We start from the raw sequence: 25,467 nt of genomic DNA, 5'->3' as shown, positions 1-25,467 counted from the left end.
GATGAACATAAAGCTGTTTTTGCTTGGCTGACTTCGCCTGAAAAAAGCCATAATGAAGACAGGGCTTTACCAATTCGATGATATTATCAAGCAAGACTCCATTCATACAAAGTAATACATGCATGAAAAAATTAAAACTGTTTTCATGTTTTCATGAAAAACTGTTTTTCATGAAAACTGTTTTCACCAGAAGCGACATGCCCTTCATTTTTGTTTACTTTGAAAATGATACGATAACACAGTCGAGGTCAAATGGATATTAAACTGGACGGCCTAATGATATTATTTCTGTCAAAATGGGATTTTTAGGCACTACTATTTTTAATTCTAGAAGCAAAACTATGCTGGTTAAAGTTTGATTTATTAAGAATCAAAGCATTATAAATTAGATAAATAAATACACTAGGAATTAATTAGACTCCAGAGAAACCAAAAGTTCGTTTAAAGGTTAGAAAAGACAGAGGACACTTTAATTAGCCGGCTTGGAGATGACTTGAAAAACAGTGCTGGTAACACTTGAATTATTATAGGTTGTTTTTTAAGAAAACGGAAAGAATAAAATTAATTAAAGTGTACCAAGTCAGCAAATCTCATATTCTAGCGACAATAGTTCAAAAGCGGGATTTTGATGGGTCATAAGGCACTTTTTCAGAAGAAAACAGAACAAACTAGAGTTGATTAAAGTGCCCGAATCTAGACCCCCAAAATATTATAGCCACGGTAATTCCTAAGGCGTTTGTTAGATGAAATATTAGGAACTTTTCCCGAGAAAAACATATAAATTGGAGATTGCTTAAAGTGCACGAAATCAGGCTACCTAACATTCTTGCAACAGTAATTCATAAGGCGTTATGTTAGCAGAATTATTAGGGACTTTTTTCAGACGAAAACAGAACAAACTAGAGTTGATTTAACAATGACAATGTTTACTGGAATTTAAGTCACGTTTGTTACATTTTGGAAGGGTCAACAAACCAAAAAAAACAGCCCCCCCCCCCAAAAAAAAAAAAGAAAGAAAAAAATGAATTGTATGGGAAATATAAGAGATTATTTGAAAAAGCTGGACATCACTACAAAAAATTAATGACTATTATCAGTATGTCCTGAATAAGAAACTACAATTAAGCTATATCAGAAGACAACAAAGGAAATTAGAGTTGATTAAAAGTCGCGAATTCAGATCACCTAATATTCTTACTACAGTCATCCACAAGGCGTTTTATTAGATGGATTATTAGGGACTTTTGGAGAAGAACTAAAACAGGTTATAGTTGATGAAAGTGCGCGAATTCAGATCCACTAATATTCTAGTTACAATAATTTCAAAGGTGTTTTATTAGATGAATTATTACGGGTTATATCAGAAAAAAATTAAACAAAATTAGAATAGGTTAAAATTCACGAATTAAGATCACCTAAGATTTAGCAACACTAATTCCTAAGGTGTTATATTAGATGGATAATTGGGGATTTTTCAGGAGGAAATAAGATGGATTAGAGTTGATTAAAGTATGTGAAATCAGATCACCTAATATTCTATGTGCAGTAATTCCAACGGCGTTAAGTCAGACGAATTATTACAGACTTTTTGAGAACAACTAGAACATATTGGAGTTGACCCAAGTGTATTAACTCAGCCCATCTAATATTTTAAAAAGTGTAATTTAAAAGACGATATGTTAAATCAGGGCTAAAACAGGGCTAAAAACAGCAAAATGAGCGCGATTGCCTCCAAAAAAAGAAAAGGGCCACCAAAAATTGTCAATTTTTACTGTTTTCCTCCAAATTGTCCATTTACTTCTATTGTTGCGAAAACAAAAGAAAGAAAAAAAATCCTAAAGATTGTAAATTAAATTTGTACAATTAAATGTTTTACGAACATTCTTCAATTTTGCTTCTAGTGACACAATATTCTTTTGTAATTTTGCAGTACTATTCTATTACATCATGAAAATATTCTTGGCTATATTGGTATATAGCCGCGCAATTAAGATATTTGCGATAATAATTAATAATAATTAAGATAATACCGCGCAATTAAGATATTTCGACGCTCATTTTCACACAAAATCCTCCAAATCGGATTTTTCGATTGTTATTGACGGCTAGTTATCTGTCAACAGAAAAAAATTTACCCTTCCAAGATGCGAAAAAATTAATTGTGATATGAAAAGCTATGAATTCCGACTGTTTCTGTAAGCGATGAAAAGAGAGATGACACATTTTGGGAAAAAAAGAACTCTTAAGAATTTTGAACCAGAAAAAGGTACTGAAACGAAAACAGGGGCAATCGTTCCAACGTGGTAACTTAAGGGATAACAGAAACAAACCCCTGTTTCACAAAATACGTCCCATAACAACTTTCGAATTATCACACCATATTTATTAATTGGGAATAAACTATTAAAAAACAGTGATTTCTTATTGAGTCTGTTTAATGAAAAGATACTAAAATTATGCAAATTAAAGTGTACAACCGCTGGAAAAAAGAGAAATTCAAGAGTAAAAGAAAGATGATCAATCAATGAGAAACATTTACATTTCCATTTTGTCCGAAATTGCTCTATAAGGAATTAATTGATTTCCGCTCCATGGCGCCACTTCATAGTTTAACCTAGGGGATATAAATCAGGTTAGGCTATAAACTATTTAGTTCCATTCGTGAGAAACTAAAAGAAAGGAAAGTAAGGTATAATAATGAGGTAAAGTAAGGTGTAGCCAGAGAGAAACAATTCTTGTATAATTACCGAAATATCAAAATATCACTTATCCTACTGATAGTTAGCTAAGCTTGTGAAAAGAAAATAATATGATCACCTTTTAAGATTTTACTTTTTTATAATACTTTTTTTTAACTTTTTAGATATAGATTTTTTAAGATAAAACTGCTGAAAATAGGAAAAATCAAATGAAACGAACAGAATGCAAATTAACAGTGAAAATTTTAAATATTTTCCTTGAATCTCTCTTTATTTTAATTCTCTTTATATCTTATATTCAGCAGATCCTACCAAGATGCTGCTGATAGTTATAGATATATAATGAAGAGAAGAGAGAAAGAGAGAGAAGTAAATTAAATCTCGGGTCACTGAAAAATAAAATTGCGTCCATAAAACCAAACATTTTTGTTTTATAAGATCCATAATAACGCCAGAATCAAAAACGTAAGGCGACTCATTTATTCTACTTAAAGAACATTTATTCTTCCAACAAAGCACTCATATATACTTGTACAGATGTACCATAGTTTGTTGAAAGTACACAACATTTAAGAAGTGCAAGAAACCTAAAAAAATTATGATTCTGGAGATGTATCTATTTTGAGATTTTCATCCCTTCCAATAATCACTCAAGGCGTCCGGTTCTCTGGGACGGAGAGCATATTTTGTTAGTTGACGCCGGAGTATTTTACTGTTTTGTGAAGTATTGCTTGATGTTTTGCTAAAGAGGACAGTGAAAGGGCACGGTTAACCAGACATACGTGAGGATGGCGTTAACGAAAGATCATTTCAACCGAAGAATAAATGATATGCTGGCAATAATTTCCGAACCTCAACAAGAAAAGAAGTTGCTGAAAATGAAAATAAGTGTCTACGGAAAGAGTTGGCGAGTTTGAAATTAACTAGTGTTAGTATGAACTTGTATTCTAGAAGGTCAAATCTAGTTATTCATGGGCTTCAGAAATCATCGGCTAGCGAGGATCCCGTAATTACAGTGAGATCATTATTTGCTGATAAACTCTGTATTCAAGACGTTTCAGGCATTGATATTGAAAAAATGTTATAGAATCACGAAGAAAGATCGTGATCGCACGATCGCACTCGGTGTGATCGATGTGATCGCTCTACTAGAGCTTCGGGTTCAAAGACTAGTTTAGAACCTATCTTTGTGACTGTCGTTCGCCCTAATGATCGTGACATGATTATGCAAAACTGCGGTAAGTTAAAAAAGTCAGAAATTGGCCTGGCCGTGAATCTACCGCCGGAACTTGCTAAGCGCCGAAAGTAGCCTTTATCTTTGGGCTTCAAATTGCGTAATTCTACTAAGAGTGACAAAACTAGTGAAAGCAGAGTTGTGCAGAAAGGGATCAAGGTGTGGCTAGAAGTAAAAAAAAAAAAAACTCAAAACACGTTATGGAAAAAACACAACGACGCTTGTTATGATTTCCTGTAAGCCATCTCACATCCGCGAAATCCAGTAGTGAAAGTTTGTGACTGATTATAGCGGTTTTTTGGTGGTGTGTTTAATTGGCGTAATTATCGGTTAAAGTGTCCCCGATCTATGATGTGGTACCCTGTTTTCTTCACGTGTTTTTCGAGGTATTATTTTCTGTTTAAATATGTTTTTATTTTTTATTTTACAAAATTAGTTCAGTCGGTTTTTTTTCCTCACATATTTCTCTTCCTTGTCGGCGTGAACTCGGGTAGACCTCCAGATTCTTGTAAGTTAAAAGAGTTTTGTCGAACAATGTAGTAAACAGGAGTCGTAAAGAGGCCTGGTATAAATTTTGCTATACTAGAAAATGAAAGTTTAGATCTCTCACATCTATTTGATGGTGAGGTAATTAGAGGTAATGATTTTCAGATTTTTCAAGGTGATAAATATCCCAAATCCCCCTATTATTTTGCAGCTTCAGATACCAGAATCCTTTATTTCGCCTCATGTTTCTATAGTTCAACTAAACTCTCAAGGGCTATGCTCTTCTATGAGTGATATTCAGCTAATAGGTGAGGTTGCTAATTTTAGCCCTACCCACCCCAAGAAAATTCATGATATTCATCATGATCATTTAGCATATCAGTGTTATTTCTTATGTCATCACACAGAAAACATTTTTCTTTAGTAAAAGGTAGCTATCACGCCCAGCAAACGTCTTAGCAAAATAGAAATTTGAGATTAGCTTCTGCTAATCTCAATTTTTGAGATTTGAAATCTCAAATTTTTGCCTAAAATTTTTGGTTTGTGTGGAACGTTTCTAAACCAACAGACGTCTACTCTGGTCGATCTTCCAAATTACCATTCAGAGTTCCTTCATCGCAAAGAGAGGAAAAGGAGGGACTAGCATTTTTATGTAGGTGATCCTCTACACTCGTTTCGAAAAGATGACCTGATGACTAATATCAGGAGTTTTTGAATCTCTTTTTATTGAAGTCAATGTAGCTCATAATAAAAAGGTTCTAATTGGTGAGATATATCACCCTCCTTCTGGATCAATCCTGGAATTTTCGGCCCATCTGGAAAGCATTTTTGAAAGGATACCCTAATCAGAATATATTGAGTTGTTCTTGTTTGGTGATTTTAATATAGATCTCGGTCTTCCGTTAAAAAAGATGCAGTTGATTTTCTTTCTATGATGGCTGCATTCGGATCATGTCCGATTATTACTCTTCCAAAGCGCGTGACGAAAAGGTCTCAAAAGATAATTGGCAATATTTTTTGTTCAAGTTTCCAGACTTCTGCATCCATTTTAGTTTCAGAGATGTCTGATTATCACCCCATTTTGGCATCGTATTCAGTTCAAGAACATGAAATTTTTAGTCACCAGATTAACCAAAATTTGAAATTTCTGAATTTATCGGATGATAATACAAAACTTTGTAAAGAGGAAGTGGGTAAAATAGATTGGTCGTCATTGAATGAAGAGAATAATGTGGATACCGCTTTCCAGCTGTTTCATTGTATTATTATGGAAAAAATGGAAGAATGCTTTGTAATCCGTAATAATGAGACAATAAGATAATAATAAAATCCGTAAATAAAAGAGTGTAATCCGTAACGCCAAGAAGATTTTCCCCCGGCGACCGTCGGTTTCTAAAAGTCTTCTTGTGGAAGAATTATTTAAGTGAACCAACGAAATGTTCATTAGAAGGATATAAAAAATATAAAAGCTTGCTTCGTAAAATTCTAAGAAAAGAAAAGGAAAAGATTTTTTTCAATAAATTCCAGACTAGTGGGATCACTGCTAAAAAAAATATGGAGTGTAATAAAATCAGTTTTAAAACCTGACCTTAAAAGTTCTGATATGCCAAAATAACTGATCAAAAAGGGTGTTGCTATAGAGAATGAAAGTGAAATTTCAGGGGTTTTAGCATCTTTTTTTAGTGAGGTTGGGAGGGAAACGATAGATGAAGTTCCGATCTCTCGTCACTACTATAAACATTTTCTTCCTCCTTCGTGCAGGGATTTGATGAGGTTTATTCTAGTTTCTGATTATGACGTTTTGAATATAATTAAGAATATGAAAAGTGGTTCTTCATCAGGACATAATGGATTTAATGCCAAAACTGTCAAGGAAAGTGCTCAAGTTCTGGTTAAACCACTTACTTTTTTGTTGAACATTTCGTATGAAATAGGTACTTTTCCGGAGGATCTAAAGAAAGCAATAGTAATTCCTCTTTTTAAAGGGGATCCATCAGATGTGTGTAATTATAGGCCGATTTCATTTTTATCTACTAATTCTAAAATTTTTGAAAAACCAATGCATAAACAATTTGCAAATTGTTTGGAATTAAAGGGTTATCTGAATTCGAGACAATTTGGCGTTCGTCCCGGCCATTCTTCAGAAAATGCTCTTGCTTCGCTATCCCTGTTTATAAATAAAATGATGGATCAGAGCGAAATTCCTATGGCAATAATTTTGGACATAAAGAAGGCATTTGATTGTATGTCCCATAATATCCTGCTTGGTAAGTTAGACCGTATTGGGGTGAGACACCATCTTTTTTCATGGATTCAAAGTTATCTAAAAAATAGAGTAACTACAATTGGGAATAATCATACATCTTTGAAGACAATGAATTGCGGAGTGCTCCAAGGTTCGATTCTTGACCCTCTTTTATTTATTATTCACACTAACGACTTGCAGTTTATTTTTGACCGCCCTCCCCCAGTTTGTTCTGCAATTTGTGCCCTCAAACTTCACTGTCTGGCCCAAGTTCGGATTCGATTTCTGACGAAATGTTGCAAGGCTTCGCAGACAACACAGTCATTGCATGTGCTAATGCTGTTTTTGAGGTACTGGTTAATCGACAGCAACAGACCATGGTTTACCTGCGGATGGATGCTAACAAGGTGACTATGAATGTTAAGAAATCCCACGTTTTGCTATTTTCACGAGTAGGAAAGCTCCAGCTTCTTTAACAGGTCTCCAAAGGACTAGAGGCATGATTTAGAGACCAGAAAATGGATTTGTAAAGTACCTAGGTGTGTGCATTGCTGAAAATTTTTTCTTCCAAGCAGCAGTTTTGTAGCGGTATTGTAGCTCAAAAGACAAATCTCTTTCTGATTCTGATTAAACGAATGCATTGAAAATTTTACATGACACCAAGCTTAACCACGGTGGGGCACGGGAAAGGACTTTTTTTTATCATTTCTTACCCTTAAAGTTTTTGACCAACTGCCCTCTTAAACCTGAATTTCGTCAAATTCGTCCTATAATCTTGTCTATGTATTTCCTATATTTCGCCTGTTTCTCGCATTGATTGTATTTTACCTTTTTTAACTGAAGTTGAAAGCTTTATTGCTTTCGTCCATCCTTATTTAACTCAAATTCTCCTTGATATTGGTGGTATGCTTAAAATGCTACTGAGTGGACATAATAAAATGCAGAAAAGCCGCAACAGTGGATAAGAGAATTTCTCAGGTATGTAAACACAGACCATGAAGAATTTGTATTTAGGGCTGCTCTGTCTATCATTGGTCCTTTGTTGGCATGATTGTGCAGCTTAGTAGGGAAGAATAAGTACTCCAGCACGATGAGCCAACTGCCATTAGAGGTCAACAACGTGGCTCCTACTCAGACAAACTCCCTATATCCTTAAAAAAAACCTGATGTATTGGATGTGATGCCCTCTATAAAAGTTACTGAAACAAACTTATTGTGCATTCTTTCTGTGTAGTGTAGCTGAATTACATAAAGATATCTTTCTATATGCATATGCATGCATTTTATGTTACTTCTTACGTTTAATATAATATAAAAATTATGGTATGAATATATTAAAATGGAAAAGATTCTTTGTGCAATTAAACCATTCGAAAATCGAAATAAAATAACGAAAATCATAATAAGATATAAATAAAGTAAAATGAGGAGCATCCACCCCAGAAATTAAATTAAACTAATAGTTACAAAGTAAGTGATTCTTTACCAAGGAATTCTTACCTGGAGCTGATCAGTTAGCATTCATTTGAAATCCCCTTGCTTGAGCATCAAGGAGTAATATTCCACAGGATGTCGAAAATCCCAGAATTGTAAAGAATAGCTTTAGCATTCGACCATCAGGCATTTGCAATTCATGCGGTAGAACTTCAAAAAACGTCACATAAAGAAACGTGCCACATGCAAGGCCTTGGAGGACACTGGTTGCAATACCCGCACCTACATCGTTTTCAACCTTCAAAAATGGATAAGATTAATAGTAATTAGAGTAACAAGAGCACATTTCACAATGAATAATTTTGTTCGAGATAGTGTGTTATCAGAGGAACTTCAAAAAACCTTTTACGCTACTTCACTTTTTTGTAGACTTTGAGCTGACTATATTTGTTGTGCTAGACTTCAAGACACTAATCCAAGGTCAGACACGTCTCTAAGGCATGTCATACCCGGTTAGAACCAACTACCACATAAGCTAAGTAATATAGGCTAAGTAACTGGAATTAACTAGAAAAATAATATAAGCTAAGCAACAAGAATTAACTAGAAAAATAATATAGGCTAAGTAACTAGAATTAACTAGAACAATAATATAAGCTAAGCAACAAGAATTAACTAGAAAACTATTTAGGTAAGTAAATAGAATTAACAAGAAAAATAACATAGACTAAGTAACTGCATTTCGATCATACATCAGCAAAACAATTCCGCTTTAGGTAAGTGAAAAGTAAATAATTAATCAGAGTGTATAACCGATCTTCAGTGAATCAGAAGGGAAAGAACGAAGAGTATAAAATGTATTATCAATCAATCAATAAAATATTGCCGGAATAATGGTAAATGTTTGATTAAAAATTCCTAAAACCCCAGCCCAGGAAGCCAACGCCCCTTCACGGTGTGCCGCAAAACATTTTAAAAGTTGAATAACTCAATTAACCCAAAAGTTCAGCCTATATTAACAGAAACGCATGAATTAACGCCAGATCTTCTCGATTAGGCCGTACAAATTGATGTTTTATTGCTTAGACCTGGTATTTCCGGCTTTATTCAATCAGTAGTCTTATAACTGAGTCTATTGAATTTAAATTAGTATTTAATTCTAGGTAAACTCTAATTCTAGCTTAATTCTAGCTAAATTCTAATTCTAGTTTAATTCTAGTGTTTCGTGACTTCGTATCTCAGGGGTTTCGTGATTTTTCGCTCTTTTATCTTTGATAATGGTCCGAAAGCATAAACGTACAGATTCAGAAGGTATACATTTAAGCAGCAGCATTAGTGAGAAAAAACAAAAATAACTTAAATGCAATGGTAGTTATTTAGAGTTTTGTCTTGATTTAATAGAATTTAACGATGGAGAGACAGACCATATTTAAAAGCTAATCACAACAGCATGGCTGGTGAGCCTCGTGGTAAGTCTCCAAAGAGGTAAAATGCTAAAAAAAAAAAACATCAATATCAAACAACGCCTTGCTACGCAAGGTCATTTCCAGAGAGGAGGAATTCAGGGTTTGACCCCCCCCCCCCCCACCAAATTATTTCTCCGATTCACAAAAACGTAATATAATGTATACACATTTCTGATGAGTTTTTTTTTGTAACCCCACCCCCTGGAAAAAATCCTAGATGCATCACTGCATACATGTTACGCAATAAGCAATCTTTAGGATCATATCTTCCTGGTTTATTCAAGTCTAGTCCACTTACCTCCAAGACTCCCATGCCGATAGCAACACCTATAGGCGAAGCCAAGCAGAATAAAACAAGCAGTCTCATAATGGCGCATTTGGATAGATGACTTTGAACGAGATTCATGGATAAACTAAAAGCAACTACGCATTTATGAAGTATTACTGCAACGAATATCTGCATCACAGTATCCACCTATAAAAAAATATACATTAATTAATTAACTAATTAATTAAAAATTAATTAGAAATATACATTAATTATAAATAAAGAAATATACATTAATTATATCAGGCAGTAGTGAGGAGGGCAAATACAAATATCCAAATCATACCAGGGAGCCAAAAAAGGTATTTAAATTCTCCCCTCACTTTTCTTTAAATTTACAATAGAAGCCAAACAAAGCGAAAAAAAGTTTAAAAGCAGCAAAATATCAAAACATATTACACAGACAGGTATACATGATTTTAATACGGAGGAGTGGGCACAACTTCAAGAAAACCCTGTAAAATAGGCATATTATATGGGAAACATAAGTAGATATATAAACAATCGCACGATTTGATCAAGATTTGGTTAGGAGTGGGCACGACCCTACTCCATCTTGCATGCTTACTTGATACTATTGAATGTTTCGGAAGTGATGACTTTGCTCTCTTTTTAGCTTTAAACAGGCTCCAATTTTGTATTAAGGCCACCACTAAGAATTTAAGAATATTCCAACATGCACTTCCCAAAAAGCTCCCAAGGTTTGAAAAAAATAATCCTCAGACATCGAATATATATATATATATATATATATATATATATATATATATATATATATATATATATATATACATATATATACATATATACATATATATATATATATATATATATATATATATATATATATATATATATATATATATATATATATATATATATATATATATATATATGTATATATATGTATATATATATATAGATTAGATTAGATGGCGGTGCTGAACAATTTAATACTCAGAATTAACTCGCACCATATTCATAAAAATTAATTTTTGCGTAGAAATATATTATGTTTGTATAAACAGGTTCTACATAAAGCTTTTTCTTTATTTTTTGTTTTGTTTTTTTCTTCATAAAGAAAATCGTTAAAAAAAATTGAATGTTGAAGGAAACTAAGTATCGCAATAAAATCTGATAAAAAAACGATCTGATGTGATAAATAAGTATCACATAGTTGAAAATAAGCCTTAACACAGCAAGCTGCTAAGTGCGCACAATTTCTTGATATCTTACCGCTAGAATTGACATGCTATAATTTAAAGTTAAGACAAAAACTACACAATTACCTCAGCTTGACACCCTCGATTATACAGATAAAATTTCCCATAAATTTTTTTAATTATTTCAACACACGTACATTCGTCTGGAAGAATAACAAATAAACGAAAAACAAGGCAAAATATGAAATAAAACGTGCTGGAAAAAGAATCCACTAAAAATGCTTTTCAAGTTTCCAAAAAATTACAAGTTCACCTCACCAACTTCACAACACTCTTTACGAAATTGTATTTATTTTTTATAATATTTATATTATTATTACATTATTAGAACTTTAACACTGTATAGATATCTAGACAGTACGATCATCCTAAAAAATATCTGTCACCTAGAGTCTTGGCGCGCATAAAAGCTCCTCCCATTTCTTTTGTTTAAGCGATTCATTGTATATTTCCCAGTTGCTCAATCAACTGTGAAAAATGGTGCGAATCTGTATCATTTATGATTGCAAAAGCAGAAAGAAAGGGCGTGAGCCGGCAAAGTGGTTCGCTACTGTCCCATCTCACATGTATGGCTTATGAATTGACTGAGTGACTGATCCCGGTTTTCTAAAGGGGAGGTTTGTATTCAATTTTAGCAAATATGGAAATTTCCACTGCCAACTTTTGATCAACGCTGCAGCAGGGAAATAGCCGGAATTTCATAATTTAACTAAACAATTTTTTTTCAAAAAATAAGTTTTTTAAGGAAAAGTAAGAGCCATATTAAACTTAAGATCAGTAAAAATAGAAACCTACAATAACTCAAACTCAAAACGACCAGAAATTACAGCGGAAGAATAAATGAAACCCAAAAACAGAAATTAAAGAAATAATCATAGCAAAAAACATTCAACAGTTACTAGTATAAATGAATAAAGAAATCCTAAAAAGAGTAAAGCTTAAGCTGAGTAAGCAAATTAAGCTTAAAACGAACAAAAATATTTGGCTATTGAAGTATAAATCAAAGCCAGAAAAAATAGAAAGTAAATAAACATAGTAAACAAACATCATAGCAAACAGAGATACGATTGGTATAAATTTAATTTTACAGTAATTTTTATGTTCATTTTCAATGTTGCAATAAGCCAAAAAAAAAAATATTTGCAAAATAATTCGTTTTCAGTAAAACGCCAAGCGTTTTGCTGCTCCCTTTTTGCAAGATTTTCTGAGAAATGCCCAAAACTTCGGGAATAGTGAAACCGCAGGGCCTAGTGGGCCTATTGGTAAATCCTCCCCTGGTTTCACTGCAATTTTCATTTTATTTTCCATATTGTTAGAAGTACAAAGGAAAATCTGGGCCATGGAGGGAGCTCCCATGATTTTTTGAATAAAATATCGTTAACAATTGTTTTTTTTTTGGGGGGGGGGGGTCAAGCCTTGGAGGGAGTACCAGGGCTCAGCTCCTATGATTTAGCATTGATGATTTTTTCGGGGGAGGGAAGAGTATCAGGGCATGGAGAACCAGGGGTCAGCTCCCATAATTTTTTGGAATAAAACATCATTAATAAGTTGTTCTTTTTTTTTGGGGGGGGGGGCGTCGGGTCATGAGGGCCAGGGGTGAGTTCCAGCAAATTTTGAAATAAAATATCGCTAATCAGTTTTTTTTATATAGGGGTCAGGTCATGCAGGGAGGGCCAGGGATCAGCTCCCTTAAGTTTTGGAATAAAATATCATTCATAAGTTTTTTGAATGGGGGTTGGAGTCGGGCTTATCTGATCTTTGAACTATTTTAAAAACCTTCAAATAAAAATTTTAGATGCCCCCTGGGCATAACGTAGAACACTTGCCCCGGGCTCTGGGGGGTTGTGTTGACCCTGGAGGTTTGTTATCTGATCTTTTGACTTATTTTAACAAAATGGCTATAACAAAATTCGATAGGATGGATTTGAGGTAAAGAGGGCAGGAAGATAGTTGCCCTCCGGTCCCTTTTGACTCTTATTCATTATAAAAAACTTTTTCCACAAAATAAGCTTTTCAAAGGAAAGTAAAGAACTCCATTAAACCAAAAATGAGCAAAAATAATATAAAATAATCTATCAAGCGGGAAACTATCACAAATCAGAATCGATAAATAAATGAAACCCAAAACGAAAAGAAATTACAATAAATAACTGAGTTAAACTCAAAACGAGCAGAAATTAACACAAGTTGGGCTCAAAACCCCTATGCCTTCCCAAGGCCAGAACAAAATTTTGCACTTTACTGAAAAAAATATAAATGTTTTTACTTTTATAACTTTAATAAATCAAATAATATAAACATTTTAATTACTAAATATCGGTATATGTATATTAAACTGACAATGAACATTCATTTGTATTACTCAATAAAAACTTACAACCCTTGCCCTGAGGGCTGTGGGGGGAGGGGTTTTCATCCTTAAAGATCTAATTTCCAAAACATTCAACAACGTTGAACAAAATGGCTTTCTAAAAACTTTAATTGGATGTGTTTGGGGAAAAGGTGGGCGTAAGAGGGGGTCAATTACTCTCCACTCACTTTCAACTATTAAAAAGGACAATTTCAATTTCCAAACAAAGGAGCCCTTTTTGAAATTTTACAATAACTTTCTATTTAAACCTTATATGCCCCCAGGGCATAACTTAAAATACTTGCACTGAGGGCTCTGAGGGGGTATCATCCTAAAAGACCTAATTTCCAGAACTTTCGACTACGTTGAACAAAATAGATATCTCAAAATTTTGATTCAATGTGTTTGGGGAAATGATGAGCGTGAGAGGGGGGTTAGTTGCCCTTCAATCACTTTCGACTATTAAAAGGGCACTAGCCCTTTCAATTTTCAATTAAATGAGCCCTTTTTGATATTTTTACAACATCACTTTCTATAAAAACCTTACATGCTCCCAGGTCATAACTTTCAACCCTTGCCCTGAGGTTTGTGGGGGGGGGGATGGGTTGTCATCCTTAAACACCTAATTTCCAAAACTTTCAACTACGTTGAATAAAATGGCTATCTCAAAATTTTGATTGGATGTGTTTGGGGAAAAGGTGGGCGTGAGAGGGGGGTTAGTTGCCCTCAAATCATTTTCGACTACAAAAAGGGCACCAGTCCTTTGAATTTCCAATCAAATGAAACTTTTTTCAAGTTTTTACGACAAAGATTTCAATAAAAACCTTATATGCCCCCAGGGCATAACTTATAACCCTTGCCCTGAAGACTGAGGGGGGAGTGTCCTGCTTAAAGGTATAATTTTCTGAACTTTAAACTGCGTGTAACAAAACGACTATCTCAAAATTTTGATTGAATATGTTTGGGGAAATTGTGGGCATGGAAGGGGTGTTAGTTACCTTCCATTAACTTTGAACTATTTAACAGGGCACTAGCCCTCTCAATTCCCAATTGAATGAGCCCCTTTTCAAGTTTCTACGACCACGCATTCTATAAAAACCTTATATACCCCCAGGGAGTAACTGACAACCCTGGCCCTGAGGGCTGTGGGGGAGTGTCCTCCTCAAAAACATAATTTCTATCTATAAATCAATAACGCTGAACAAAATGGCTATCTAAAAATTTTGATTGGATGTATTTGGGGAAACGGTGGGCGAGAGAGGGAGGTTAGTTGCCCTCAAATCACTTTCGACTATTAAAAAGGGCATTAGACCTTATAATTTCCAATCGAATGAGCCCTTTTTCAAGTTTCTAAGACACAAATTTCAATAAAAACTTATATGCCCCCAGGGCATAACTTATAACCCTTGCCCTGAAGACTGTGGGAGGAGTGTCCTGCTCAAAGGTATAATTTCCTGAACTTGAAACTGTGTGGAACAAAATGACTATCTCCAAATTTTGATTGGATGTGTTTGGGGAAATGGAGGGCATGAAGGGGTTAGTTGCTTTCCAATTACTTTCGACTATTAAAAAGTGCACTATCCATTTCAATTTCTAATCGAATGAGCCCTTTTTGAAGTTTCTACGATAACGCGTTCTAAAAAAACCTTATATGCCCCCAGGGCATAACTTGCAACCCTTGCCCTGAGGGCTGTGAGGGGTTGTAATCCTCAAAGACCTAATTTCCAGAACTTTAAACTACTTTGAATTAAAGAGCTATCTCACAGTTCTGATTGGATTTGATTGGGGATATGTTGGGAGTTAGAAGGGCGTTAGTTGCCTTCCAATTATTTTCGATTATTAAAAAGAGCACTTTCCCATTGAATTGCTAGTTGAAAGAGTCGTTTTCTAAGCTTCTGCGACAAAGCTTTCTATAAAAACAAGGGTTTTAAGTTATACCCTGAGGGCATATAAGAACGATGTTGGCACAATGTATTTTTTTCCTTTAGAGCAAGGCACTTCGTATCGAAGAAGTTGTCCCTTTTTAATAGTCGAAAATGAATGGAAGGCCACTAACACCCCTTCAACGACCACGATTTCCCGAAACACAGCCAATCAAAATTTTAAGGTAGCCATTTTGTTCAGCGTAGTTGATTTCCAAATAGAAATTATTTTTTTGAGGAGGACAATCCCCCACAGCCCTCAGGGCAAGGGTTGTGAGTTATGCCCTGGGGGCGTATAAGGTTTTTATAGAAGGCGTTGTCGTAGAAACTTGAAAAAAGGCTCATTCTTGCCCCGAGGGTTTTGGAGGAGTATCCTCCTCAAAAACAAATTTTCTATCTGGAAATCAACTACGCTAAAGAAAATGGTTATCTCAAAATTTTGATTTTGAAAAAATTGAAAAAATATTCCCCTGAATTTTTCCTCTTTCATACTCTTTTTTGGGCCATGAAAATTCCTTCAAAATTTGATGTAGGACCTTTGTTTTTCTTCTGATAACTTAGGAATAGCCCTATCCAAAAAAATACCAAATCTCTGTTAAGAACTGTTTGTCGTGAAATTCTTAGTGAGTTTTGAGAAAATTGAAGGACATCAAAAGAACTGTATTCGCATTATAAAAAGAATGTAAAGCAATGTTTGTTGTTATGTTGTAAATATTGCCACAAACTTGCAAATTACGTAAAACTTTTATCACAGAGCATTTTATATGACTCATTAAGCTAACCCTCACTATTCTTTTCATTTTCTTTCCAGTTTTGGGCTGCGTTCAAGTTTGGTATAAACTTAGAATGTTTCAGAGTTGTGTTAAGACTATTTAAAATTATTTTAATCAGTCTAGTTACCAAGCTTATTGTCAGTGGCTAATCAAAATTTGTTTTGTTCAGGGTATGTTTGGAGCCAGAGGGAGGGGGTATGGCACCTCACTAGATCTACCAATGGCCTTGCTTTCATAATTTGCTGTTGCTTAATTATTAAGCTTTAATAGGACATAGCAAAAGACTTTTCCAGATGCCAAAACAAATGATAATAGTCATGCACAATTCTAGGATTTCCTCTTCTGGAAAAAGGGTTGGTTTTTTTTTCTTTTGATTCTTTATATTCAGTTCTCGTTTTAACTGTCTCTGCATAATTAGCTTCGCTTTCTAAGAAAATTGTCCTCGCTTAGAGTTGTGGCGGCAACTCAGAGAATTTTATAATGCCTCTTTCTGCTTTTGAATATCTTTGTCTTATCTGCCTGTTGAGCTAGCACCGTTATTTGGCATTTCAACGATTGAAAAAGTGACAAAATGTGACACGTCTTAAAAAAGGTGACAAAAATGAAAAAAGTGACTGCGGCCGATCCCTGCGTTCAGCCTTTAACAAAAAATTTTGATCACCAGATAGCCCAGTATTTTTTTTGACTTGATTCAACCTTTAGATGATACAATTTTCAAGCATATAGATAAAACAAAACATCAATAGAGAAAATCTGCAGGGGTTTAGGGACTCGGTTTGGTTTCTTCTGACATTAAAAAATTTCAACAAGCAATACTAATCTACCGAAAAAAAACACGTTTTATCGATCACCATGAATTATTTGGTGCCAGAAAAGTTGAGATCGAGTTCAATAAATCGATGTCCATATTCATGTATATAAATATTTATTTATTGATTTAATAAACATCGATAAAACCGCAATCAGTTGCCATCGACCAGTTGCCGCGATCAATTGCCATCATTTTAATGGGATAGTAATAGTATTTTTTTTACCTTACTTTCCAGACCGATAGCAAGCCCTTCAAAAACTGAATGCACAGAAAGAGCTGCAAGTAAGAGTAGAGCTCTAAGGGATGAATGTGAAGCAGGGTCCTGGTGTATGCTATGTTCATGCTCTTCCACTTGACCTTCACTGAAAAGGAAGTAATTGGTAAATATTAATCAACAGTCAAACATAAGCATTAGGGACGTGCGAAAATTCCCCCTCTGGAAGAGGGGACTATTCCTACAATTCACCTTATAATAAACTGCTTTTAATTAATAAATACCTGTATTTTTGGGCCTGAAAACAAAACAGGTAAGAGCGCAGTTTCACTTCTTAAAAAAAAATATATGACGACGCAATTCTTACTTATTTTTCATCTTCCTAACTTCACTTGATGGTGCTTTATTGGCGTCTGCAATTTAGTCTAGGTTTTGGCTAAATTGACTAGAATCTTTAAATTTTACATTTACTTTTTCCCCGTGGTCTATCGCAAAAAAAAACGGTTTAGCCTGTTTCGCGCAATTCTTTTTTAAGAAATACAAGTAAAAAGTGACTCAAAAAAGAGAAATTTGATTAACTAATTTGGCTAGATTTTCATAAAACTTGGCGAAGTTCAGTGCAAGAATGATAGGCAGTTTTCTGTCTGATCAGGAGTTTGCCCTTCTCTCAAATACAGACAAGCAGCGTTGAAGCAGCATTTAGTGTGGGTCTTCTCAGGTAACTAATTTAGGCTCTTTATCTCTTCTGATTATTTTCAATAGTCTTATGAGCAATTATCAAAATCGCTTCAGTCTTGCTGATCACTTAACTATTGTAAGTTTGAAACCTATTAATACCCTGATTAGAAAACTTAACATCGGTCCCTTAATTGAGACACTGAAACACAGCCTTGGTAAAGTGAAGCTTACCAAGCTTACCCTATGTCAATTGCCTTCTAAATTTGAATCCAACTGACTACACTGACATGGAACTGAGCACCAAAGACTCTGTCAAGCTCTTAGGCGTTTGGTTGGACAGTGACCTTAATTTAATTCTTGTATCTCATCTGCTAATGAAAGAATGCTTGGCACAGCTAATAGCTAGGTGACGTCTCATTTTATGCTCGATTTTTCAGGTTGGAAAAGCTTCAGGGTTAATTCTGTGGTGTATTCAGTATTTTTGTCTCTTGCAAAATAAGGGGTAGAGTGGTTTTTCTGCAAGTAGCATGACCATACAGTATCTTAATGTAGTTACATTTTGTTGGCTGTCATAGGCTGTACTGAGGACCTTTTTTGAATATACCTGCTGAAGTATATTCTGCCTAGGCCTATATACCAGAAAAAGAATTTCTTGGTAGAATCTCCCCCATGACTGAATATGGCTACTCCTAGAATTACCCTCGTCACAAAATGCGTGCTGGGTGGCCTTGACCATGCGCTTGAACTTTGGAGTTTGTTGCACCTTGCTGCTATTGTAAGGGTTTTTGACAGCTAATACAGTGGTTCAGAACTCAAAGAATTCCGTCTGAACAGGTTTCCGTTGACCTGTACCTTAAAGCTCTTTTCAGAGAGGAATTTTGCTAAGGAAGTCAGAAACCAACAGAAATCTCATCGACCACATAACTTCAATAAACCTCTATTTTCGTTCATGATCACAACCGGGATCTTTTGTCTGCCAATGCTTGTCTAACTTCACCTGCAAGGACAGGCAAGCTGTCTGTTGCATTTCTGCCCTTGTGAGAACTGGCTTGGAGTCCCAACATCCACTCACTTGCCCCAGATAACTATTCTAGTCTTTTCTATATTTGCATTCCCAGTACTTTTCCAAGATTTAGAGGTAGATATAGAGCTCTATAGAATATGGTGAACTCTGAACGTTTATGCTAATTTTTTAATTTCAGACAAAAAACGTTTTAATACTACCCTTTTACATATGTGACTTTCGTTTGATTTTCACCGATTTTGTAATCTAAATGGGGGCACAAACTCCATAATCTGGGAGGATATGACACGAAAAAATTAGCTTTTAACACCAGTCTTTCCATTTTTCCGAGAGGGTCCTTTGGGCCAGCCGTAGAGGGAATAGGTTATAGGTTAAATAGGTTTACCTTAACAATCCATCATCTTCGTTGCCTAGTGACCTATCCCTTACTGTACTAGTTACTCTCATATCTTCTATGGATGAGTAGGTTTGATAGTCCCTATGAGCATGATTATGAAGTAAAGGTGTTCTTTCTTCTTTTTTGCCAACTCCTTGATAGTCCAAAGCAATCTGCTCTGTTATAAGCACTAAAAAGAAACCAATAACCACAAGAAACTCTGCAATTGGGAATTTTGTTGATACATTCAGATCATCAAGGACCTAAAAAAATATTTGTTGTCTCAAAAAATAAATTCATGGTTTAAACTTGAGGAGGAGGATGGACGGGAGATAAAACCAACAGAAATACTGACAAATTAATGAACAACTATTAATGTTTAAAGATTGTTTTTAAAAAATATTGCATAAATATATCGGTAAATATTAATTTAAGAATAATATTGGATTTTAAATAATCCAAGATTTTTTCCAGAGGAGGGGAAGATGAAGGAAATTGTAATACAATCAGTTCTTTTTAAAACAAAATATTACTCCTATTCAAATACAAGGACAAATTTAGCAGCCTCAAAAACCCTAGTAAAGTTTAAAAATAAAAAAAAAATGGACGCACTAAATGAAACTTTATGAAGGGTTATAAATCGGTTCAAACTATACTTCACATGACATTACTTTAAAAAAATGGGACAACAAAGCCAGATCTTTCAGAGTGAAGAGCAGGATTTAAGAAAATTGGTATTAGAATTTGAAAAAAGTTGAAATGCTCCTCCCAATTTGGCGTAAAAAAAACAATAAAAAGCGCATAAATTGAGATACTATGGCCTGGACCTTCTCTTAAAAAAAGCGCGTACCCCTTGACTAATTATAGCGATATCCCCCTGATACGTTGGAAGGAAAGCAATATACGCCTGCGTAAAACTTGTATCACTTACTAACACAAAATATCTACATCAACCATCCCAAATCAAAAAAAGCAACAAAACAAGTTTCAGTTTTGTCACAAAAAGCATGGAGAGGAAGAAAGACCCTTGGACCATGAAAAAATTTGTCTGTGGTCCAAGAAAAATATCTTAATAAAGAAAAATTATTTAGAATTACGGGGTTCTGGCTAAATAAATAACGCAAAACAATCTGGCCCTCCTTCATTCCATCAATAGCTTTTTTTCTCCCACTCTGGGGCAAAATTGGTGTCTTGTGCCAAAGTAAATCCCAGAAAAAGCCACTCTGATGTGACACAATTTTTTGGAGTAATTAGAAATTTTAAGTACTTTAGAAAGGGCACTAGAACTTTTTAACTTACGTTCGAAAGAGTCTTCCTCTGATGTTATAGGACCAATGATTTGATATGGTTACCCCTCGGAAAAAAACCTAAACACATCCATGATCATTCAAAGGTGAAAGTAGTAAAGAATACAACACAGGACTTTACAGTCCCTACCCTCGGGGCTGATCTCCGTATTTTAGCACTTCAGCCAGGAAGTGAAATAAAGTGTGGGAGGCCAGCCATCCTGCGCTTTTATACATTCTCCCTGTTTAACTTCCCCATGTTTCTCCAGGTACCCATTTGGAGCTGGGTCGACTGTGACTAAGCTTGAACAGTCACTCCATAGACCCTTGTTTAAAATTAAGTAATTAGAAACACCCTGACTGGAATCCATATCATGAAAGACATCGTTAGCGTCTCCCTTCCCATTCTTTAAAAATCTATACTCCCATTGTCCGCCCGCATTTTGAATAAGCTTGTCCAGTTTGACACCCTGGCATTTCCCGCGAAGAATCAGAGACAATTAAATCATAGCCAGCGCGCTAGCGCTGCCTAAATAAAGAACGATGTGGCGACAATGTGTTTTTTTTTTCTTCGACAGGCACTTCGTATAGAAAAAGTTGTTGTAGAATGTTCGCCTAAGGCTCTTTCGATTGGCACTTGGGGATGGCTAGTGCCCTTTTTAATAGTCAATAGGTAATGGACGGCACCTAGCCCCCCCCAAGCCAATCATTCCCCCAAACACACCCAATCAAAATTTCGAGATGGCCATTTTGTTCAGCGTAGTTGATTTCCAGATAGAAAATATCTTTTTGAGGAGGACACTCCCTCCCAAACCTCAGGGCAAGGTTTTTAAGTAATGCCCTGGGGGGCATATAAGGTTTTTATAGAAGGCGTTGTCGTAGAAACTTCAAAACAGACTCATTCGATTGGAAAATCGAAGGGCTAATGTCCTTTTTAATCTTCGAAAGTGATTGGAGGGCAACTAGCCCCCCCCCCCTCCACGCCCATCATTCCCCCAAACACATCCAATCAAAATTTTGAGATAGCCATTTTGTTCAGTGTAGTTGGTTTCCAGATAGAAAATATGTTTTTGAGAAGGACACTCCCCCACAACCCTCAGGGCAAGGGTTTTAAGTTATGCCCCGGGGGCATATAAGGTTTTTATATAAGGCGTTGTCGTAGAAACTTCAAAAAAGGCTCATTCAATTGGAAATTGAAAGGGTTACTGCCCTTTTTAGCAGTCGAAAGTGATTAGAGGGCAACCAGCCCCCCCCATGCCCATTAGTCCCCCCAGCACATCCCATCAAAATTTTGAGATAGCCCTGTTGTTCAGCGTAGTTGATATCCAAATGGAAAATATGTTTTTGAGGAGGACACTCCCCCACTACCCTCAACGGCAAGGGTTTTAACTTATGTCCTGGGGGCATATAAGGTTTTTGTAGAAGGCGTTGTCGTAGAAACTTCAAAAAAAGGCTAATTCGATTGGAAATTCAAAGGGCTAGTACCCTTTTTAATAGTCGAAAGTAATTAGAGGGCAACTCGCCCCCCCCCCCACGCCCATCATTTCCCCAAACACATCTAATCAAAATTTTTAGATATCTATTTTGTTCAGCGTAGTCAATTTCCAGATGGAAAATATGTTTTTGAGGAGCTGGGCACTGAGGGCTGAGCACTTTTTCCTTTAGAGCTGGGCACTTCATATGGAAGTGGTCGTCGTAGAAACTTCAAAAGGGGCTTATTCGATTGGAAATTGAGCGTTCTAGTGCCCTTTTTAATAGTCGAAAGTGATTGGAGGGCAACTAGCCCCCCACCACGCCCATCATTCCCCAGAACACATCCAATCAAAATTTTTAGATAGCCATTTTGTTCAGCGTAGTTGATTTCCAGATAGAAAATTCGTTTTTGAGGAGGACACTCCCCCACCACCCTCAGGGCAAGGGTTTTAAGTTATGCCCCGGGGGTATATAAGGTTTTTATAGAAGGCGTTGTCGCAGAAACGTCAAAACAGGCTCATTCGATTGGAAATACAAAGGGCTAGTGCCCTTTTTAATAGTCAAAAGTGATTGGAGGGCAACTAGCCCCTCCCCCCCCCCCACGCCGATCATTCTCCCAAACACATCCAGTCAAAATTTTGAGATAGCCATTTTGTTCAGCGTAGTTGATTTGTCAAATAGAAAATATGTTTTTGAGGAGGACACTCCCCCACAACCCTCAGGGCAAGGGTTTTAAGTTACGCCCGGGGGGCATATAAGGATTTTAAAGTAGGCGTTGTCGGCTAGGCCCGGGCGTTGTCGGCTATGCCCTATTAAAAAGGGCTAGTGCCCTTTTTAATAGTCGAAAGTGATTGGAGGGCAAATAGCCCCCCCTCCCAACACCCATCCTTCTTCCAAACACATCCAATAAAAATTTTAAGATGGCAATTTTATCCAGAGTTGTTGATATTGAGGGTGAAAGTGTAATTTCGACGAGGATACTTCCCCAAACTTCTCAATGCGAGAATTACAAGTCATGTCCTGGGGGCATATAATGTTTTTATTAAAATCTTCTTTGTAGAAACTTGAAAAAGGGCTCATATAAGTTGGGACTGTAAGGGATAGTACCCTTTTTAATAGTCGAAAGTGATTTGAGGGCAACTGATCCCCCTAACATAACCTAACATAAACCAGAAATGACACACACATAGAGACGACATACACACAGAGACGACATACACACAGAGACGACACACACACACACACGACATACACACACAGACGACACACACACACAGACGACACACAGAAAGAGACGACACACACACAGAGACGTCACACACACAGAGAGACGACACACACCACACACACACAGACGACACACACATAGAGACGTCACACACACAGAGACGACACACACACACAGACGACACACACACAGAGACGACAAACACACAGAGACGACATACACACACAGAGCCGACACACACACAGAGACGACACACACGTAGAGACGACACACACAGAGAGACGACACACATAGAGATAATACACATAGATACACATAGAGATGAGGTTTTTACTGAAATCTTTGTCGTAAAAACTTGAAAAAGGGCTCATTCAATTTCAAATTCGAAGGGCTAGTACCCTTTTTAATAGCCGAAAGTGATTTGAGGGCAACTAACCCCCTCTCACGCCCACCTTTTCCTCAGACACTCTCCCACAACCCTCAGTGCAAGGATTATAAGTTATGCCCTGGTGGCATATAAGTTTTTTATTGAAATCTTTGTTTTAGAAACTTGAAAAAGGGCTCATTCAATTTGAAATTCAAAGAGCTAACGTCCTCTTTAATAGTTAAAAGTAATTTGAAGACAGCTACACCCCCCCTCGCCCCCACCTTCCTCCTAAACACATCCAATAAAATATGTTACATAGCCCTTTTATTCAACGTAGTCGAGAGTTTTTGAAATTAGGTCTTTAAGGATGACAACCCCTCTTTTGCACTTTGCACTTTACTTTAAAAATACAAATGAATGTGCGTTGTCAGTTTAATATACATATACTGATATTTAGTAATCAAAAGGTTAATATTATTTGATTTATTAAAGTTATAACGTAAAACATTTATATTTTTTTAGTAAAGTGCAAATTTTCTTCTGGCCTTGGGAAGGCATAGGGGTTTTGCGCCCAACTTATGTTAATTTCTGCTCGTTTTGAGTTTGACTCAGTTATTTATTGCAATATCTGTTCGATTTGGGTTTCATTTATTTATCGATGCTGATTTGTGGTAGTTTCACGCTTGGCAGATTATTTGATTTTATTTTTGCTAGTTTTTGTTAAACGGAGTTCTTTACTTTTCTTTGAAAAACTTATTTTGTAGAAAAAGTTTTTTTTAATTAATCCATACAAAAAAGAGCCCAGCGAATAATTGTCAAAGAAGCTAAGGTTCCGTATTCTCTCCTTCTAAAAAAAAGCAAGGTTAGAAACAATAGAGGAGAGTTAAGTTGTGCCTCCACTTTGCAAAAGAATGCAATTACAAACCCTTGCAAGGAAACATTTTGCCCATAAGGCACACCCCACCCATATTCCGCCATCTTGGGACTGTTTCTCAACACCTTCATATCTTGCGCCCCATTCGTTGCTTTACCTTCAGTTATGAAAAAATTTTGGGCCCCTTCATCATAGGCAGTGCAATTGCGCTGCCTAAGTAAAGAACGATTTTGGCACAATGTATTATTTATGTTTTCCTTTAGACCAGGGCACTTAGTTTCGAAAGTTTTCGTAGAAACTTGGAAAAGGGCTCATTCGATTGGAAATTGGAATGACTAGTGCCCGTCTTAATAGTCGAAAGCGATTGGAAGACAACTAATACCCCTTTCACGCCCACCATTTCCCCAAACACATCCAATCAAAATTTTGAGATAGCCCTTTTGCTCAGCGTAGTTGATTTCCAGATAAAAATTATCTTTTGAGGAGGACATTCCCCCTTAGCCCTCAGGGCAAGGGTTGTAAGTTATGCCCTAGGGGTATATAAGGTTTTCTATAGAAAGCTTTGTCGTAGAAACTTCAAAAAGGGCTCATTCGATTGGAAATTCAAAGGGCTTGTTTCCTTTTTATAGTCGAAAGTGATTGGAAGTAGAAGGGCCTTATTGACTCCCACCCGTCACCCCTGCTGCCACCTATAACTTTTTTTACACAGTTCATGGATGATTATGTGTATAGGTCGATTTACTCGATTTTTTATGGTTTTTATCAGTGAGAATGGAAAAAAATAAAATTTGTCAAAGTTTTGTATGTTTTCATGGATGGTTATGTGTGTTGGTCAAATTATTTGATGTTTTTATGGATTTTGTCAGTGAGAATGGAAAAACAGGAACTTTGTCACTTTCATGGACTATAGAGTCATTAGGGAGAACATGTGGTTAATGGGGTCAATGTTCTTGGTGTTGTTTTGGGTACGAGATAG

The 25,467-nt window shown here is 35.9% G+C and overlaps 1 protein-coding gene across 1 annotated transcript in view; it reads right to left on the bottom strand.

The window, feature by feature from the left end:
- Positions 1-344: 344 nt before the first annotated feature.
- LOC148948997 (zinc transporter ZIP1-like) overlaps positions 345-25,467 on the bottom strand; it is a 51,493-nt gene continuing 26,370 nt past the window's right edge. The window contains exons 3-7 of the mRNA XM_089094168.1: positions 19,273-19,526; positions 17,195-17,333; positions 9,863-10,039; positions 8,165-8,396; positions 345-2,614 (exon numbers count right to left, since the gene is read on the bottom strand). Coding sequence (XP_088950294.1) covers positions 8,175-8,396; positions 9,863-10,039; positions 17,195-17,333; positions 19,273-19,526 — 792 coding nt within the window. The 3' untranslated portion in view covers positions 345-2,614; positions 8,165-8,174. The remainder of the gene's footprint in view (positions 2,615-8,164; positions 8,397-9,862; positions 10,040-17,194; positions 17,334-19,272; positions 19,527-25,467) is intronic.

Source organism: Artemia sp. Qi Xiang Cuo, chromosome 9 (assembly GCF_049724085.1).
Source record: "Artemia sp. Qi Xiang Cuo chromosome 9, ASM4972408v1, whole genome shotgun sequence".
In the NCBI taxonomy this organism is placed as follows: Eukaryota; Metazoa; Arthropoda; class Branchiopoda; order Anostraca; family Artemiidae; genus Artemia; species Artemia sp. Qi Xiang Cuo.
Note: the sequence above shows the minus strand (reverse complement) of the source record. Positions and strands in the feature narration are given on the sequence as shown.